This window comes from Hydra viridissima, unplaced genomic scaffold (assembly GCF_058129835.1).
Source record: "Hydra viridissima isolate aposymbiotic clone 2 unplaced genomic scaffold, HvirCarnegie_v1 scaffold_3, whole genome shotgun sequence".
Classification (NCBI taxonomy): domain Eukaryota; kingdom Metazoa; phylum Cnidaria; class Hydrozoa; order Anthoathecata; family Hydridae; genus Hydra; species Hydra viridissima.
The window spans coordinates 9,744,084-9,764,390 of NW_028324302.1; the positions used below are offsets into that span (position 1 = coordinate 9,744,084).

General features: G+C 31.4%; 1 protein-coding gene and 1 pseudogene across 1 annotated transcript; one reads left to right on the plus strand and one right to left on the minus strand.

Annotated features, from left to right (window-relative positions):
• The first annotated feature begins 789 nt into the window (after window positions 1–789).
• LOC149890933 (uncharacterized) lies at window positions 790–3,274 on the plus strand. The gene is made up of 2 exons (XM_090083357.1): window positions 790–1,123; window positions 1,524–3,274. Exons 1-2 carry the CDS (start codon window positions 808–810, stop codon window positions 1,871–1,873), a joined length of 666 nt encoding a protein of 221 aa, XP_089939483.1. The 5' UTR covers window positions 790–807; the 3' UTR covers window positions 1,874–3,274.
• Window positions 3,275–8,950: 5,676 nt separating this feature from the next.
• LOC149890934 (uncharacterized) lies at window positions 8,951–19,470 on the minus strand (annotated as a pseudogene).
• Between the last annotated feature and the right edge of the window lie 837 nt (window positions 19,471–20,307).

Genomic DNA, 20,307 nt, shown 5'->3' on the forward strand with positions numbered 1-20,307 from the left:
TTTCTGCAAGTATTCGGTATACAAAAGATGGAAAATTGCACGATCGAATTTTGGCACGGACTGCTCACTCAGCACGGACGGCAACTTGGAGCGGTTTTAGCTGATCAGCTAATTACTCTGATTGCGAAAGTAGGGAAAGGGGCAGATGATATTTACTCAACTTGTTCGGATCAAGGTAAAAACATGATCAAAGCTTCTGATGCTATCAGAGAAATGCAAAATCAAATGATCGTTTGTAATGAATTTGTTGAGGAAGCACAACAGTTTGATTTTGAAGATTTCGATCTGCTTGACCGAGTCAATTTTGAAGAAGAACTTGTAGGAAATTCTGAAGATACAGACGATGGGATCGAAAGGCTATCACATACTCAAGAACAAGAGAGAAAAGTAAATGTGTTAGAAAATAATATTGGTGCAATCTGTACCAAAATGTTTTGTGGAGCGCATGTTTGCCAATTAGCTGCAAAAGACGTAACAGAGCCGTTTGAAGCCACTCTTGCTGAAATAAGAAAATTTATAAGAAATACACAAGCGCCTAAATATGATGCAATTTTTGCTGATCTCAAGAGACCACGCAAAGATAATGCTCCGAGATGGAGTAGTACTTACATCATGGTATCAGACATGTTTGAAAAACTCGCGATATATGAACAAATCGGGACTAATCGAAATAACCGCGAGCTGAGATTAAATGATGAAACCTGGAAATTTATTGAGGAATAAGCAAGAACATTCGAGCCGATATTTTATGCAATGAAGGATTTTCAAAGATCAGACTATACCATGTCGGACTTCTTTTTACGATGGATGAGAATGGTGATGAATTTAGAAAAGATTGCCGATGGACAAAATAATTTAACATCTAAACTTCTAGAAGCTTTAAATTTACGTTCACAAAGGTTTTTTGAATGTGATGCTTTCATCGCTGCTCTCTTACTGGATCCTCGTTTTGCATGGAATAGTGCTAGTCATGAAGTTTTCAACGACTTATTGAGAAGCCGTGGAGTAGATCATTTACTGAAGATTCATCACTTTGCAAACTCACAAAGACAACTTGCTGAAATTGCTCGACAGCCTGAAAACTTACGAGATGAAGATGAAGAACGTTTGACTCAACTTTCAGGTAGAGATTTTACTATCATTTAGTAATTGATATTTAACCAGTATTTGATATCAAGCGGTTCATTAAACAAATTTTATTCAATTACATTAAAAAATCAAGAATTTCCACACTGTGTGTCAATAAAAGTTCAATACTACTCAATAACTTGATATTAATGATTTTCGTCATCGTAGAGTATTATTCGTTTCCTCCATTTTTTTTTTTTTTTTTTTTTTCTTCACAAACCAAACAAAAGTAGTTTAACCTTTTATTGATTTAAGGTCAAAAAGTCAAATTTTAAATAAAAGTTTTTATCTTTTAAGTGTTTGAAAAACTTTGAAACTTTTAATGATTCGATAATCAGTTCGATTAGACAATACTTGTTGTTTGATAAACAAATAATTGGTATCTCTTCTTTCAGGAGGAGGTCAACGTCAAAGCATAGATTTTATACAAAACACAAGAATTCATCAGCAAATAACAAATATTGTATATAGTGAGCCACGTATTGATGTGAATGAGAATTTTAATATTCTTGAATATTGGCACTTAAAACGTGATGATCCTAAATGGAAGGAACTTTACAATATTTCTCAAGTTGTTTTTGGTGCTGCATTTTCTCAGGTCAAAGTTGAACGAGATTTTAGTAGCTTTGCAATGGTCTACACCCATTTGAGAACTCGGCTTTCGGATGAAACATTAAACGCGATTTTAGTAGTTAGACAAAATTTGGATTTGCTTGACAAAGTTAAATTCTCTTTATTACGTTAATCATATATATAAAAAGATTCTATTTTATGTTACTTGTTTTAAAATGGAATATAAAACATAACCCAAACTTTAATTCTTGTCTTTGAACACTCAGTAAAATTGACTTTTGTTTCGATGATTAAATCAGTTTTTATTTAAGTTTATGTAATAGAAAAAAGTACCAAAATATTTTATTCGATAACTTTTAATAAAAGCCAATCTCTGACAAAGTCATAATTTTGTTAAAATACTCAAAATTTGGCAATGTTATAAAACGATTTTCAAGATTTCCGTATTTTGGGGAGGCGGACGCCAATGGCTGCGAAAGAAAAGTGTAGTTGAGAATTTTTCCGTCTTTTATAAACTCTGCTGATAGCTAAATAACTATATTCAACTTGCATTAACATTGCTAACTGAAACATTAGAAAATAATGACAAGGCAAGTCCTTGATTAATAAAAAAAAACATTTAGTCCTTAACAAGTTATGATTAAAAAAACCACAATGAAAACAATCACAGTGTTGTGGTGTTTGACGTCATTAAAAAATACTTTTATACTTTTTTTTTTCTTGAAGAACGTCATTTTTTATCGTTTTTAAATATTGTATAATATCGTCAGGATGGTGGAAAAACTTATCAAGTCTAAAGTATCTAACTGGAGAGTATCGAAAAAAAGTTTTTATTTACTATCTTAAGTTTTCAATTGACAAAATAATATTAGTCTTCCAATAAGCTTGAATTATATTATAATACAAGCAATAAAAAAAAGGATTCCATTTAATGTCACATCAGATTTTTTGCATAGAATTTTTTAATTTTTGCAAATTTTAGGTAGTAAGCACATTTTTTTCCGAAGTATTTCTGAATTGAAACTTATTTGGAAATTCCAGGGTATATTTTGAAAGATTTTATTTTTTATAAAATTAAAAGATGAAAAAAAAGTCAATAACACGTTTAAAATAAACAATTTATAGCATAAACATCATCCTATCAAAGTCAAACCTTTTATAAATTTATAAAAAAGTAAATTTTAATTTTGAAAAGGATTTCGAACAAATCGTTTTCTCATAAATATTTAATCGGGAAGAAACTTTTGCTTGTAGCTCTTTTCTTTTGTCAACTTGCATCAAGCAAGTTGACAAAAGAAAGTTGAACAGTACTGTTGGACAGTGGTCTGCCATCATGTGTTTTTCCAAACGTCCTTGATAACGATCATCCATTTTCTTAAGATATTGGTGGGACCGCTCTCCTTTAAATAATTATCTTGACCAAAAAACTGTTTAAGATGCCTATTTATAAAACGAAGTTTTATACTTATTTCGCATCGAAGAGCACAAAAGGCTTTCAACTTTCTAACAATTAAACAGCAGAGTTTTCTTCTTTTTTATTTCCAAGAGAGTTTTTTACGACAGCCTCAAACGACAACCAAGCTGTTTTTTCCCTTGCTATCGATTGTTTTAACAAATTCTTTATCACTTTTAAAAATCGAGAGCAATCAATAATGAGCAAAATTACGAGCAATCAAAAACTCCTGCTCCTTTTCCTTTATTGACAAACATGGCAACACCCTTTGTTTTCATTTCTTCTGACGGCGGGAGACTAAAATAACAACTTCAGTATGGCTTTCGCCGCTAGTTGGGAGGCAGAAGCCACTGGAGGCGGTCTCTAAACCAACTTGCTTCCGAAATATCTTCTGACGGCGGCCCCCAGTGGCTTTCGCCTTCCGATTGGCGGCGGCATCCAAAACATTCTGCCTCCAAAAATAAGTTCTCGCTGCTGCTGCCAATCGGGAGGCGAAAGCCACTGAAGGCGGTCTCCAAATCAACTTGCCTCCAAAATATCTTCTGACGGCGGCCCCCAGTGGCTTTCGCCTCCCGATTGGCGGCGGCCTTCAAAACATTCTGCCTCCAAAAATAAGTTCTGGCTGCTGCCGCCAATCGGGAGGCAGAAGCCACTGGAGGCGGTCTCTAAACCAACTTGCCTCCGAAAAATCTTCTGACGGCCGCCGCCAGTGGCTTCCGCCTCCAAAAAAAGTCGGCCTTTCGGCAGAAAGTTACTTTGCCGCCGGGAAGCGTTATCAACTCTGGTTAAAATGCAATGTGTTTTTTTGTCGCTAGCTGCCATCTTTAAAGTTATTATTTTACCGATAAAGAGGCCAGCCCTGCTAGAAAAAGCCAGGCTGACCTCGATATCATTTTTTATTTTTTTGGCGAAAAATTCATATAAACACAATTTTAAAACTGGCTCGTTTTCCGGGCTAGCTCGGCAATTGGGCTAGCCCTTGTCCATATAAACAGGCCCTCAAATGAGAAAACAAAGTTTTAGATTACTAATTTATTTTAGTTAAATTATTAAAGCCTGCCATTTAAATGTTCCTTAGTAATGGAATAGAGAAAATACCATTAAGTTAAATCACTCTTTTCGATTTGTAAATTTAAAACAAAATGAATGTAAATTGTTTCATCAATATAAAACCAAATTCAACAAAAAAATTCTATTTATAAATCTTATAAAGAAGAATTCGTTAACAAAAATAAACGATTTTTGACTTATTTATTACATTATATATAAAGTAAATTATTGATAATATATATGATATAAAATATGACATTATAATATATAATATAAATTATTATAAAAATATCAAAAAGATGTGAGTTATATACATTTAAGTTTCTTTAGAAATGTTTTATAAGGGGTTACCTATTTTACAATTTTTTTTATTATCATTGATAAATTATTTGTGTCATCATCAAAATCCCTTTATGAAACATTTAGAACTAAAATGTAAAATCAATTTGTGTATATAATTTATGCCAGTTTGCAATTATAGCAACCATACTACCAACCATTGGTATTTAACAATGTTTAAAGCTATTTATCTCAGCAGACTTTTTTATGGTTCTTTGTTTTCTGCCATTGTTATGATCCTGCCAAAGAGTGAATAACGGCTTTTTGGATGTCACTTTTGGATGTATCTTTGGTTGGACCATTTTTTCTTAATGCTCCTGTGAATATACATCATCCTTTGTAGTTGAATTATTTATTTGAAACTTATATATTTATCAATATTTGAACTCAAGATGTAAAACTTTATTATTATTAGTTTTATAATTTTCACATAAGCGTTCGCTGATTCCGTCGCCATCTTGAGAGTCCAAAACTTGCTTCAAAAAAATTGCCGTAAACGCTATTCAGTTATGTTTTAGACCAGTGCACAGTGGAAAATTGCAGAGCAACAGCATATCATAATTTTTTTTTACTAATGTCGTTACTGTCATTATATTTCAATTTTATTTAATAGTTTAATAGTCAATCATCACTTTAATGCAGGAATTTCAGATAATTTTATGTAAAAATAAAAGATATGAAGCCCTATTGTTTATTACTTTTGCGGATGTTCATTTCAAACCTGTTCGCTTCATCACTTTAAAAGTTAATTTTCTATAAAACTTTCTAGGAATAAATATAAAGTATTATACATTTTTGAAAAGCTCATGTTATGGAGATTTTAAGAAAATTATACATTTTTACTTATATGGTTCAGTTTAGGATTAATTATTTGAACAATAAAATAAATGAAAAAAAATAATATTCTTCAAGTTCACTGAGACTTTTGGTAGTTACCCACGCTTCCAGACGCTTTACATTTAATGTAGTATTGTAGCCTAGGTGTTTAGTAAAAACATGTATAAGAATGAGTTGCAGAAACGTGCGGTTTCCGAAATTATCGAGAAAAGAGTGATAAAAGTAAAAAAACAGAAAACCGCTTTTTATCGTGGTTTCAAATTTTGTTCATTTATAACAATAGCTTGGTATATGTTTTTTAACTTATTATCAATTTTTTATTGATACCATGGCATTCTTTTATTTTTGCACTCCTTTTGTGGTGAATGTACACTGCCAATATATAAAGAGTTGAAACATTTATATCAGTATAACAAATTCACAGTGGAAATTAAATCGACTCGTTTGAGTATTGAATATTACTTAAGTTACTTTTGTGACTTGTTAAAATGACAACTTTTAAGTGTTTGAAATGTAAATTATTGCTTTCCTATATTGATGGAGGAAAGACAGTCGAGGCACTGTCAACAATTTTAAAGGAAAATTATCACCTTTCTGAGGACAACTTGTGTTTCATCATTAGTGATATTTAAAGGCACATTATTCCGTCTTTTAATAAACGATGGATACTGGCGTCACAGAAAAAGAAAGCTATCTTTACCTAACTCAGAAGAGGCAATTACCGACTCCACACCATCTACTTCTTTTGAAAAACGCGGAAGACCGTGCTTGTCTTATGGAGATTCATTAGAATCCAGCAAAAAAAGAAAAAATACCATGTTACTTAAGCAATATGGATTTGATCACATCTTTAATACATATCTTCAGGCGTTGTGTTCAATAGGAGAAGAAGCAGAAGCAAAACTTGTGGAATCATTAAGGATTGCTGATAAAGACAAAATAACTTAATATCGAGTTTTATGGAAAACGCAAGCCAGAAAAATATGAAGAAGCACTCAGCCTGTTTATTGATTTAGATTTAACAAAAGCACAATATTTGTACATGAGGAAGGTGACAAATGAACAAAACTGTTCCATATTTCCACCATATTGTAAAATTCAAGAAATTAAACAGACCTGCTATCCACCATCTTCTGCAATAGAAATTACGAACACACATCCGAAAATTCTGGAACTGCAAGATTTATTGGATCACACTGTAGCTAGAAATTTGACCATAGATTCCGTGTACAGTATTGAATTCAAGCATTTACTTTCATATAGTAAATGGGGCTGTGATAGTTCCTCTGGCCAAATCCAATACAAGTAGAAACTTCCAGAGGAATCTGAACTTATTTCTGATGCAAATTTGTTTACTAGTTCTTTGGTGTCTATCAAACTAATTGATATAGTAACTGGCGCAGTTGTTTGGCAAAATACGGCACCTTCATATGTTCGTTTTTGTCGACCTATATGCATAGAATTCTGCAAAGAGACTTCCAAGAAAACTAAAGCCATTGTAGATGAAGTAAAGAGCCAAATAAATTCTTTGCGTGAAATGTGCAAGAACTTGATGAAGATACTCTGCAGCTTTTGAAAGTCAACGAACTGATTTCAGGAACTGAAAGTCCCTATGTAGTTATGATATAGTACCTTTAAGGTGGTACCAGGGTAAAAAACGGCTATTTTTGATAAAATTTTGAAAAATACCAAAATTAATGTTTTGAATTCTTAAATCTACCTATTTCAATATGCGTTTTTCAAAAAGTCAAAAATCTTCTTAATTTTAATCAAATTTGGCCTTTTTTTAAAGAGCAGTTTGGTTCTTGCTTCATAACAACGACCTTAGAAACGCTTTTTTTCTCGCTAAATCTCAATTTTTCAGAAAAAATAACTTTTCATAGAAAATAGATAATAGGCTGAAATTTTGCAGGTTTAAAGATGAACATATTACGAATGTTGTCTGTGAAGCAAATTTTTGTTATTTTTTATTTAAAACTCGTTTTTATCATGCTTTGGTCCCAAACTACCCTTAATTTTATATCTTAAAGTTCGAATGTCAACCTGGTAAAATTTAAAATGTTTTAAAAAATTCTGTTTCATAGACAACATTCTTAATACATTAAAGAATTCATGTTCAAATTTTCAAGCAGTTTTGACTCTTTTTGAGTTAGTTATATTAGATGAAAGAATAAGCAGTTTTGGGGGTAACATAACACTAATTATGCGCATAATTAATGACGTCATCACTAAAAATTTTTTTTTGGCTACTGTTTTATATATTTTTTTTGTTCATTAATAGAAAAGAGCTAAAGTCTATTAATAGTTTTCAATTTCTTGTTAAAAAGTTACCTTTACCCTGGTACCACCTTAATATACCTATACATTATTTCATAAAAGCAACTATTTCAAAATTGTTATTAAGAAACTGTTTTAAATATTTCTATAATTACTAGGTAAGCATTTTATGTATTTTTCGTCATTTTTAATAATTTTAAGGTATTTTCATACATTTGTAAAGCATTGTGTTAAAGTGTAAATTAACAAACTGCCAATTTTGAAGTTTTTGATTTTTATTTATTTATTTTTAATATTGTATTACAAAAAATTCTTACAAAAAGTATTTCATTAGAAGCGTCATATACTACTTTACATTTGTGCAAATTTTCAAATCTCTATTTTTAGTAACAAAAAAGTTATCGATTTTTGGTCCGAAACACACCTTTATTTTCCACTGTGCAGTGGTCCAGTTGTGGTTAGCCAGTAATAATTTAAAGCAATAATTTAAATATTATTGGTAACAAATTCTTGAACTCTTTATCTGCGATATTCATAGCAGCTTCATTTTTATATCATATATATTATTAATAATTTACTTTATATATAATATAATAATTAAGTCAAAAATTGTTTATTTTTGTTAACGAATTCTTCTTTATAAGATTTATAAATAGAATTTGTTTGTTGAATTTGGTTTTATATTGATGAAGCAGTTTACATTCATTTTGTTTTAAATTTACAAATCGAAAAGAGTGATTTAACTTAATGGTATTTTCTCTATTCCATTACTAAGGAGCATTTAAATGGCAGGCTTTAATAATTTAATTAAAATAAATTAGCAATCTAAAACTTTGCTTTCACATTTGAGTGATATGTACATGCAATATATAAAACCGATGAAGAGGAACGTTATAATAATAGAGATTTACTGTTTATGGCCCGTCACCGATTCGGCTCTGGTGAATCTATGGGCTTGCATAGGACCTTTAAGCATTTGCCAGTGGTGGCCCGTTGAAACACCAGAGCCTGCAATGGCTAGCCTGCCCTGGGCCATAATTAAGCCAATGCGCATGGCGGCATTGCGCCAGGTCTGGCAAGCCAGGCCCGGCCCTGTTCCACAGCCGGAACCGGACCTTTGTCGGGCCATGTATACGTTGCTACTTGGGTAAGTGAAGAATAGTATACCCAAGTAGCAGCGTTCGTATGGGCTAGTGCCGGCTACGTCAGCTCTGGCGATCCATTTACGGGACATTAAAGTTCCATGAATAGCATGCCGGAGCCGATATAAGCCATTGTTGTACCGTAAAAGATTCACCAGAGCTGGTTTGCCAGATAGCAACTGCCATGTGGTCCTTTTGCGGCATCCCAGTCCTGGATATCCAATAACGGGCCTACACATTTTCTGTGTGACCACCAGAGGCATGAATCGCATGCAATTGCACTGCCAGTTTTATTTCCCTCATTTGTGCTTTTCTGGCATACAGCGCAAGGCCAAATGTGTTGATTTTTTTTAGAGTCGATTACTTTGCGGACAGTTTTCCATGCATCTGAAGTAAAATATAACTGAATTGATGAAAGAAATTCTAATGCACATTCATCAAGAATTGAGGATGAAACGCAATCTGGTCTTTTTTTCTATAGCACTGCTATCAATTAGGGTGACAGAAAGAGCTTTCTGTACATCATCAGCTTTTAAAACCCAACTAAGCATCACTATAAGAGAACAAACTGATCTTTATTACTAATTCCATAGAATTAACTATTAAAAGAAAAAATGAAGTTAAACTTTAATGAATTATTAATGCAATTTTAAAATTCAATTAAAAAAAGCAATTTCACAAATAAGCTCTACCCTAGTTAACTTTTTACTCATTTGCTTTTGTTTGCAACTAAATGCTGATAAATATAAAATTATACAAAACAGTATACAGATGTTTATAACATGTAATACAATCATTTTTAACATACTAGCATGTCTTTTAACAGGATCAAGTTTCACAAAAGGAACTGGGACATCAGAAGACTGTCGGCAATGTTTTTTAGGCAGACCTATAGTTGTAAGTGTTACACCTTTTGGGCGCCCACATTGAACAACTCATTGAGGTAAATGAATCTTCTTTAAGCCAGAAACTAAAATGAATGTATAAGATTCTATAATTCTTATTCTTCTTATTCTTACATGACTCATACTTTACGTATTTTATCTTCAATAGCAGATAATAATTTCTAAATTCATATTTAACTGTAATACCTCCTTCTTTTTCCATAACTAAACATTCTTCTTGGTGTGGTTTTGTGCTATCCACAACAAATTGTTCTGACAGCACTTTTCTGATAACTTTATCTTTGTTCTGAGGGTTTCCATTCAGGTCTGCTAATTTCTCCAGTTCTCTGTGAAACGATTCTTCAACAGTTGATGATGTTGATGTACCCTCTTGTACTCCTGCAATCGAAAAATCCGGAGTTAAGAATATAGAGTCTTTCTCAAAAAGTTCATTTACAACCATGACCTTTCCATGTTCCCAACCCTTTTGCAATGCTTGAAGAAGATTCATTCGCTGTTCAAAAGTATGTCCAGTAGACTCTGATACTAAAGTAGCTAGAAATGAAGTTGCTTGAAGAGCAAGCTTGAACTTTTCATGCTGAGAAAGTATTTTTTTTCTTGGAGCTTTACACAAGAATCTTCATTTCTGGCAGGTGTACTAAAAACTTGCTGATGCTGACGATAATACTCTCTGGTCCATCTTTCTGTATATAGCCCAGCATCAAACAGATTCATTCCTTGCAACTGGCAAAGAGCAAAGATATGACGACAAGGCAGACTCATGGACTTGAAAAACATACAAGCACATTAAATAGAAGTAACTTTAAGCTGACCTTCACTGCTTTTGACAATATAATTATTATTTTCACCAGATAAAAATTTGACTTTGCAACGCAAGGTCATTTGTTTTAACACTAGCTGAAATGCATATGATGTCAGAACTTCTTTAAAATTTACCTCAGTGGCTTACCTTCACGTGGTGTCTATTGTTAAAAATGATTTATTTAGTTTCATTATTGGAATTTTAAATAATATCATATGCTAAAAGCCAAGACATAAATTTATTATATTTTGTATTTTAAAAATTTTTTGAATTTATTTTATCTTTGGCTTATTTTTAGGGTGGATACTCCAACTTGCATCTTGTAATGTGGTAAGATTTGTAAAGTTATGTCTCTCTTTTTAAATAAACACAATTTAAAAACATTTTTTTAAGGTTACGATGGTAATCCGGTTCCCCCTCTGGCCCTCTATACACCCCTTCTATCTATAGAGTTATGTGAACTTGTAGCCTACTCTTACATCTATCTTTTGATACCAAGGTTTAGGTATTTGGATAATATTTGACAAAGTTATAACAATTTCAGTGAAAAAAAAATTTTTTTGGAACCAATTTCTTCAATAAATCCATATATCGAAAATTTGCTACTAAAAACGTCATAACTTTTTTTTAAATTTTTCGTTTTTAATAATTTTTTCACCTTTAAAATACTGCATTGAAGGGCTTTCTAATGATATATAACATTTTAGTATATGCTCAATTTTAAAAAATCAGTCCACATACCTATTACAAGAGTTTTAGTAACACCTCTGGCGCTACTCCACTTTCTCCCCCCCCCCCCCCTAATTTTATGATTGATTCTGATAGAGAATTTTATGCTGATTAAGAATCGTTAAAAACATGGGTCTCAAAATCATCGGAAAGTGCTCTAACCTGAAGTTGAAAGTACAAAAATATACCACAAATCGCTAATATTCGCTATCTTGAATTCACTAACTTTACGGTTGATATTGTTTTTAACCGCAAAACATTGCCAGTCTGGGTGCTTATTCACCAAACTTTTTTTTTGCGTAAGTTTGGCGTAAGTTCAAAACTGTAAAAGTCGTATTCACCAAACTTGCGCAGCTTCAAAGCGCTTCAAAAAAACTTTCGTAAGTTTTTGCGTAAGTTCAACCTTAACTATCGGTATTCATCAAACTGAAATGGTATTCACTAAACTTTTTAGAAATTTGCTCAGCTCAATTTACGCAAGAAAAGTTACGCTTGCTATGAGCTGCCTTAACTTTGGCGTAACTTTTAAATCACTAAATAATAAGAATAGCGTTATATTTTTATGATAATTATGTAGTTCTATTGTTAGATTGATATATTATTAGGGATCTTAACATATGTAAATTATTCATATTATAGTTAGGGTTAACAATAATCACAGATATTAACAAAAAATAACTGCATTATAATGATATAGCATCTTATTAAGATGTTATATTATTATATTTATTAGGCTTAATATATCTTATATATAATAGCATCTTAGAAAAGATGATATATTTTCATATTACTAATATCACATAATAAAACATCTTTATAATGTAACATAATATACGTAACATTATATAACAACTTATATAGATGTTATACTATATATATATATATATATATATATATATATATATATATATATATATATATATATATATATATATATATATATATATATATATATATATATTGTAGTTTCGCATAAAAAAGATCGTTTTTTAGTTGTGCGTAAACGCCGATATATCTTTGTAAAATTCAACACAATTTATATACAAATTAATTCCCTAGGTATTCACGCATATCTTTTCACAAATACAATTATTTACAAGTAATACTATACGGCATTCACACATCTTTTCACACATACAATTATTTACAAGTAACGCTATAATGACATATCCTTTACGCACACAATTATTCACAAGTAACGCTATAATTACAATATTAGAATATCATCTTCATAAGATGTTATATTATGTGCAGATTTGTATTATACAAGTCCCTGTACAAAAATATAACTGCACAGTCCCTGTACAACAGCATAACATCTTATATAGATATAGTATTACTATTTTTAAATTTATGATCTTCTTTAAAAAATTTTTTTAAAAAGGTACATGTCATATTAAGTATTATGATCATAATTTATACCGTTGTTTTAACAGCTTTATAAAAGTTTATTGAAAATAGATATTCCAATTATTCTAGCTGCACACGGGGGGGGGGGGGGCAAAGGGACAGTTTGTCCCGGGCGGCAGATGTCGATGGGGCGCCAGATGCCAAAGTAAAATAAAAATAGTTTTTTTAATCTTAAAATGCCATAATTGAAATGTATATATTACTCGCGTTATATCATTATTTTTAATGCCTCGAAAAAATAACAAACTGTGAATACAATTTAGAAATAATTCTATTCAGAATTTAGAAAGTAATAGTAAATATTTTTCAACTCTTTACGATCAACTTATTTATGGTAATTCATGTTTAAGATTTATATTTAACTATTGAAATATTGATATATGACATTAGCTTTTTGAGATTGAGTTTATAATTTCTTGATGAGTTTGCGTAGTTGACAATGCTATTATTTTATTGATGCGTACGGTTATTTACAGTAACTGTTAATAATGAATCGTAAAAAACTTTCTGGTGCCCAAAATAGGGCATTGGCTTCCAAAAGGGTAAAAGAATGTGAAAAAATAAACAAATGCTCCAAGAATAACGTTGGTTTTACAAAGCTACTAATCAAAATACTGATTTGAAGGTGGTTTAGTAGAAATATATAGGTCTATATATATATATATATATATATATATATATATATATATATATATATATATATATATATATATATATATATATATATATATATATATATATATTATTTTCGAAGCAATTTACAAATATTTTCGAAATTAATCATTTTTCACACAATACCAATATCCATTGCAGAGGGTGAAAGATGTTTTAGTAAACTTAAGATTATAAAAAACTATTTCAGAGCCACCATGGGACAAGAGCGACTTTCAAATCTTATGATCTTGTCTATTGAAAATGATCTCGCGAAATCATTGTGATATGATGAAGTAATTTATAATTTTGCCTCGAAAAAAGCTCAAAAATTTTATTTAAGTTAGGAATTGTTTATGCTGCGGTTAGTTAGCAAAAAATGAAATAAAGTTAAAGTAGCTATAAAGGCATAATGTACTTTTTTGCTTCTATGCTAAGTATATATATGAAGCGAAATCTATAAGGGCGCCAAAAAAGGTTTTGTCCCGGGCGGCTTGAAGGCTCTCGGCGGCCCTGGCTGCACATGATCAAGATCAACTTTGGCATGAGACTCAGCGTGTTGCTTTAACCGATTATTAACCGATTACTCTGATGTGGAATGTCTTCAAAAGTTTTGTTTACCAAAAAGTAATATAAGAGATATTGTCAACACTTTACATAATCATCTGTCACTAATCACATTGAGAAGCAACCCAATTTTTTCAGAAGCAAAAGTACTGATAGTGCTAAGGCTTTTATCAACTAGGAGTTTTCAAGCAGTAATTGGTAAGAATTATTAGTCAATGCAAAAAAGATTAGCTATAATCTTACCATTCTTTATTGTTAAATATGCTTGTTATTAATGGATTGTTACGAATGGAGCTTAAAGATGGTGCTTTATGCAAGGTTTTCACTCAACCTGGAATACCTAGTAAACCTTGAGGTAGCAAAAATCCCAGAGAAAACCTTGTTGTTAGTTATATGTAAAAATTTTTTTTAATTTATGGAGAGACAATGCTTAAATTTCACAAAGTGCGACATATTTATTACAAAAGTCAAAGTTTTTAAAATATTTTAAATAGCACATCATAGTTCTTCGAAGTTTGAAAACATCAAATTATTTAACGTAAGTGCTAAACTTAAAACAATATCATAATATAAGGTCATATAGTTTATGATAAAAAATCATGTAAAAAAAACAATGTTTTGGCCAAAGGTGAACAGTTGTTCTATCTTGATGCTAACGTTTCCTAAAAAGGTTTTTGCTGCTCTCAGGAGTTTTAAACATTTTAATATTTTAAAGATTTTTAGCTTCTATTTTTTTAGAAAAGGATATCCTGCTTTGAACTGTCAGGTTGTCATTGATGCTGATGGAAAGTTTAGAGATGTTGTTGCAAAGTATCCTGGATTGTGCCATGATGTCTTTATCTTTTCTAATTCTGCATTAAAACAGACAATAGAATATGATCCAAATTCAGGTTTCCTTTTTTGCAGACTCAGGGTTGTTACCAGTCATGGTTACACCATTTAATCAGCCAATCACATCAGAGGAAATATACTTTAATAAAGTTCACCGTCAGGTACGTAGTGATGTGGAGCAAACCATTGGACATCTCAAAAACCATTGGAGTTGTTTGCAAAAAAGTGGTGGAACACTTCAGTACACCCCAACAACTTGCTGCAAAATAATTTTAACTTGCACTTTACTGAAAAACCTTTGCATTTCCTTAGGATTAGAAATTCCTGATGACGTTAACTTTGAGGACAATGGTGAAGATAATGTTCATGATGTTCAATCTAAATTAACTCAAACCAACCAAATTCGACTTGGTATTTTAAGAGGAACTTAAATCAAAAACCATATGTTTGCAAGTCAAAGGCAATGATATATTGTTGAAATGTTTCATGGGTGCCCACAGGATATTTTGTTTTAGATATGACACTTTTAGGCATACAAGCTTAATTATGTTGATGTTTATGTCAAATGAGATTAATTTGCAAGTATAAAGAAGTGATTGGAGTCTGAGAACAAGAATACACCAAAAAGTTTGCCCCACTACACCAAATGTCAAGGCAATGTATAAATAATAAAATAGCATTATCATACTAAAGTGCAGAGTTTACACATTGCCTGAAATTGTCATATCGGAAACATCAAAAAATCTTGCAGGCCCCCATGAAATGTTGTTGTTTCCGTATACAATTTGTTAATTATTTAGGTGTGTTTAATTACATGATATTTATAATAGAAGTAAATGTTTATGGCAAGTTTAATTGTATATTAAATGTCCAAAGTTACAAAATCTTTATAATGTAAGTGTAAATCAGATTAAGCAAATCTGAACAGGGCCTTCAAGAGAGGGGGGGGGGGGCAAGTTGACCCGGGCGCCAAGCTTGAAGGGGCGCCGGACGACCCATCATAAACTTTTTTTTTTTTTTTTACATTAAATAGAAAACATTTTAATGAAAAACAATGTGTAACCTGCTTATCTTTTGTATTTGAGGTTTAAACTTTAGTATTCGGAATAAAAATGCACGAATTGTAAAAATATCACAAAATAATATTCAATTAGATTTATAGGTGGCATTAGAATCTATGAGCGAAAAAGTATGCTGACCTCATTTTTCATCTGCTAAACCTGAGAAATTGAAATCAAAAATCTTTTACTTGTGCCCCGTTTTTTATTCTCTCATAATTTCTTTGAAGTTTTATTAGAATGTAAGCGACTTAAACGGATTAGGGGCTCTTGGTCGCAGATTTTTCAAGAGGTTGTAGCAGTAGCTGGACCCCAAGGATTCGAAAGTGAACTCGCTACTAAAAGAAAGCGTAAACCGAAGCGCTTTCACGATGAGGCATCAAACACAGCCCATTTCCATGACAACTAAAAGAAAAAATTCGAGTAGAACATTTTAAATATTGGTTTGGATAGTCAGATTCAGCAGATTAATTCAAGATTTATGACGAGCAGGATGGTTGGCAATATGATTGTAACGCAGAAATATAATGTGTTGTGTCAGAAATTGATAATTACTGGATTCGCAAAACTTTAAATTTTGAAATTTCTTGGCTTGAAAAGGGGCACCATTCTCCAATTTTGACCCGCGCGCCATTGACGCTCTCGAAAGCCCTGAATCTGAAACCCTATTTTCCTCTTTTTAAAAAGAAATTGAATGTAAGGTTTGCAAAATTGCTTAATATTAATGCATATATTGTTTTGGTAGTTTAATGCCTTAAATAATGTGCTAATTTTTTAAGCAAAAAAGAGTGTAGATAACTTGCTTTATCTAATTAGGAACAAAATTATTATATGTTAATAATAACTCATAAATTCAGTTATTTTATAACTTGATAACGGCTTGTTATTATACCAGTTTACATTTCTTTACCTAATAATTTTGTTTTTTGTTACAGAAGTTATATGAATTCATCTTCAGAAAAATATCCTTTGATAAAGGTAGTTACGGAAATTTGGTTTATTAAAAAAAAAATCAACTCAGTTGTTTTTGTTTGCGTAAGTTTTTGCGTAAGTTCAGCGCAACTTATGCGCAACCCTAACTTTACGGAAATGCTGCGAAACATTAGTGAATACCAAGTTGTAACAAGAACTTACGATTTCCGTAACCTTAGTTGTGCGCAAAAGTTACGAAAGTTTAGTGAATAAGCTCCTTGGTTTTTACTATAAGGAATTGTTTCTGGTTTAATATAGACGCGTAAGTTCTTTCCAGAGCTATCAGGCAGACTATCGAGTTATACAGTTATAAAACGTGTCGCTCTTGCGAAAATGCGATTCCTTCTTAAAAATTTTAGTTTTATAACAGAATTTACGATTATTTTTTCGATTTTTTTTTTTTTTTGTTATTAAAGAAAAAAATTAATTGGAAAGACAAACTTGTTGGAGCCTGTTCGGCTTCTCGAAAATAAACTACCGGGTTAATAATATTCCCGCAATGCATTGTATGCTAGCCATGCTTTCTTAAGTTTTGTTAATCTATACTTGACTATGTTAAGAGTACTATGTTAAGACTTTGTACTAAACCTCTTGTATTATAAATATATATTATGTGCTTGCATCTACTCAAGTTGTTTATCTAATGCGAACCATTGAGTAAGCTAAAATACTCAATAAAACATTCATAGAGTAAAGAAAAAGGTCTTTCTTAACGTTCTTTGCAAAAAATTTTCTTAATAATTTTGTGTGGCTATGAAAATTCAGCCGTTTTTTGATTTACACAACCTTAGGCATGAATTATAATGTATGTTACGTTTGATGCACACAGGATATCAAACAGGATATGCTGTTAAAACTTGATCCCAAAAGTGAAAAAACTGATGTTCGGAAAATCTCTGCATCCACGTAAACTCGGATAAATAATCAGCTACCATTTCGCGATTAGTTGGCCCCATCATTGATTTGAATTTTGCGTTTGCTCGACACCACATAGCTTCCACGTGATTTGTTGTTACACCTGTCTGTGGATCTACAAAGTTGAGGGTGTGGTTAACGGTACCATGTAAATATGCAGGAGCTTGCAAATCATTATATGCTGCCCACATATCACTCCAGACAATAGAGCCAGGAAGTATCCATTGATGTATGATAGGAATTAATGTTGCAGCATCGCGATTCTGGACAGGAACCAAAAAGACTTTTTTCGTTGCAGGTTCATACCCACCAAATATCCATTGCTGCGGGATTATTCTACCAACTTGATATTTTCTTCGTCAAAAAACAGATTCCTCTATTTCAACAATGCACCCTGGACCGCTTATTGAATCAGGGTTATTGAGGAAGTATGAGACGCAAATGTCTCTGCAAAATTGATTCCAATCAACAATGGTGCTGTCGTTTCCGATATTTAACTCTTGCCTTAAATCACTTATTGATAATCCCCGGCTCTTACCTGCACTTCTACTCCAAGCGTAAGTTAAGCCCAATATTTGCCACAATTGTAGGTGAGATTTCTCAAAGAAGCTGCCATTTCTAATGTTGAAGGTTCTTTTGCAGCGTTTGACTGGACATCTCCAAATAACTTGATCAACTGACCCATTCTTTGTTTGCTGTGTGCAGGGCACGTTACATACACTACAATTCATACTTTCAGCGACTAAACAATAAGTTCTGCACCAGTGAATTGTAGCTTCGATATCGTATTTGAATTTTGCTCCTATTTCTGTCAAAGAAAGTGAGTCAAAAGCGTCTATTGTTGGTCTTCGAAGAGCCATGATATGTAGATAAATGAAGAAGCAGAAAAACTATTCTGAAGCACCTTTTTATATGACAAACATAATGAAAATAAATTCACGGGGGGCTAACTTGAAGTATTAAAAGAATGTCCATAGTTTTAAAGAATTAATTTTTTAGTTAAAAAATGTTTAACTTGTTTTAAAGTTAATTGTAGAATATAATCAATGAAAGAATTTTTCAACTTATTTGACAAAAGTTTTAAAAGACACTCAAGCTAACAAACTAAGAATCCAGTTAAAGCAAATTGATGCGATAAGAGTAAATGCCATTAAATTCCATTACCTGCTAGTAGAAAGTGGAGTAGCGCCAACACCTCTTAAGTGAATATTTTCAAAAAAAAAAACAAACAAGAAGCCTTATAGCTCATCTTGAAACAGCCATTCATAGCTTTGTTTGTTTAAAGTTATATGTAACTAACCTAGGGGTGTTATGTTACTAAACTTGTGGTATTAGGAACTAGTTGTATGTAACTAAACTTAAGGTATTAGGTATTTTTGCTAAAGCACTAAGTGATGATTGCTAGCCACATCTAATATTGGATTTTATAAGTAATAGAAATCAGTGTATAGTAGTCGGTGAATTCTATTCAGACTAGGTAGACGTATTAAGTAGTGTTCCTCGTGGTCCTGTAATTGGTTCTGTAAATAATATTGTTTCGGTGTTCATAAATGATATCTCTGAATTGGTTTAAAAAAATTGTAATTGATTTTTTTAACATTATCGTGTAAAAAAACAAACAATAACTTACAAGCTTTTACGTTTTCCCTCGCCACTATATTTAAATTTTTGACCACCATGTATACAACACTACTTGATTTTCTAGCAGCCTCAATAGTTCTAGCATCTCTAATCCATAACTTAAAAAATTAGTATCTTCATATTTTTTAATAGCTTCTTTTAACAATACAAATGATGAAAAAGATTCAGAGGAAGTAAAAGCGATTACCATTTTCACTATATTATATATAACACTTCTATTTGTTATGACACCTGAAATTATTTATTCTACCAAATTTATAAAAATTATTTATTTTACCGAAAGCGTGTTTTATTGGTTGATTTGACACGTGAAGTTCTTAGCCAATTAAACGGACTTTCGGTAGGTTAACCACGGGGTTTTTATTTTTAATTTGTTTAAACTTATTTTGTTAAATAGTAGTGAAGAAAAAGTATCTAAGTTTTAAATTTAGACCAAAGAAACCAAGTTTTTATATAGGTAATTGCTAACCAACTTAGACCTGTTGGGAGATGCCAACATAGTAATTTATTAATTGCTTGTGCAGAAATCTCAAATAATAGTAAGAACAACAGTAAGTATAACAGTATATAATGTTAATAAAAAAGTATAGAAAATGATTTAAATATTTCTTTATTCAAAAATTTGTTATATAATACATTATGAAAAAATTTAAGGTCTTCTTACATGCGTTTATATCTTAAACTAGAAGGGATTATTCTTAAACTTTAAGGGATAATTTTTAACATTTAAAGATATAAACTTATACGTATCATACATTTTTTGATAACATACATAATGTATATTTTATTCTTAGTATTATGTTTAGTAACAATTAACGTGTTGTATTCAACTACAAAGGATGATGTATATTCACAGGAGCATTAAGAAAAAATGGTCCAACCAAAGATGCATTCAAAAGTGACATCCAAAAAGCCGTTATTCACTAATTGGCAGGAGCTACTGACCGTAACGGTGGCAGAAAACAAATAGCCATAAGAAAGTCTGCTGAGATAAATAGCTTTGAATATTGTTAAATACCAATCGTTG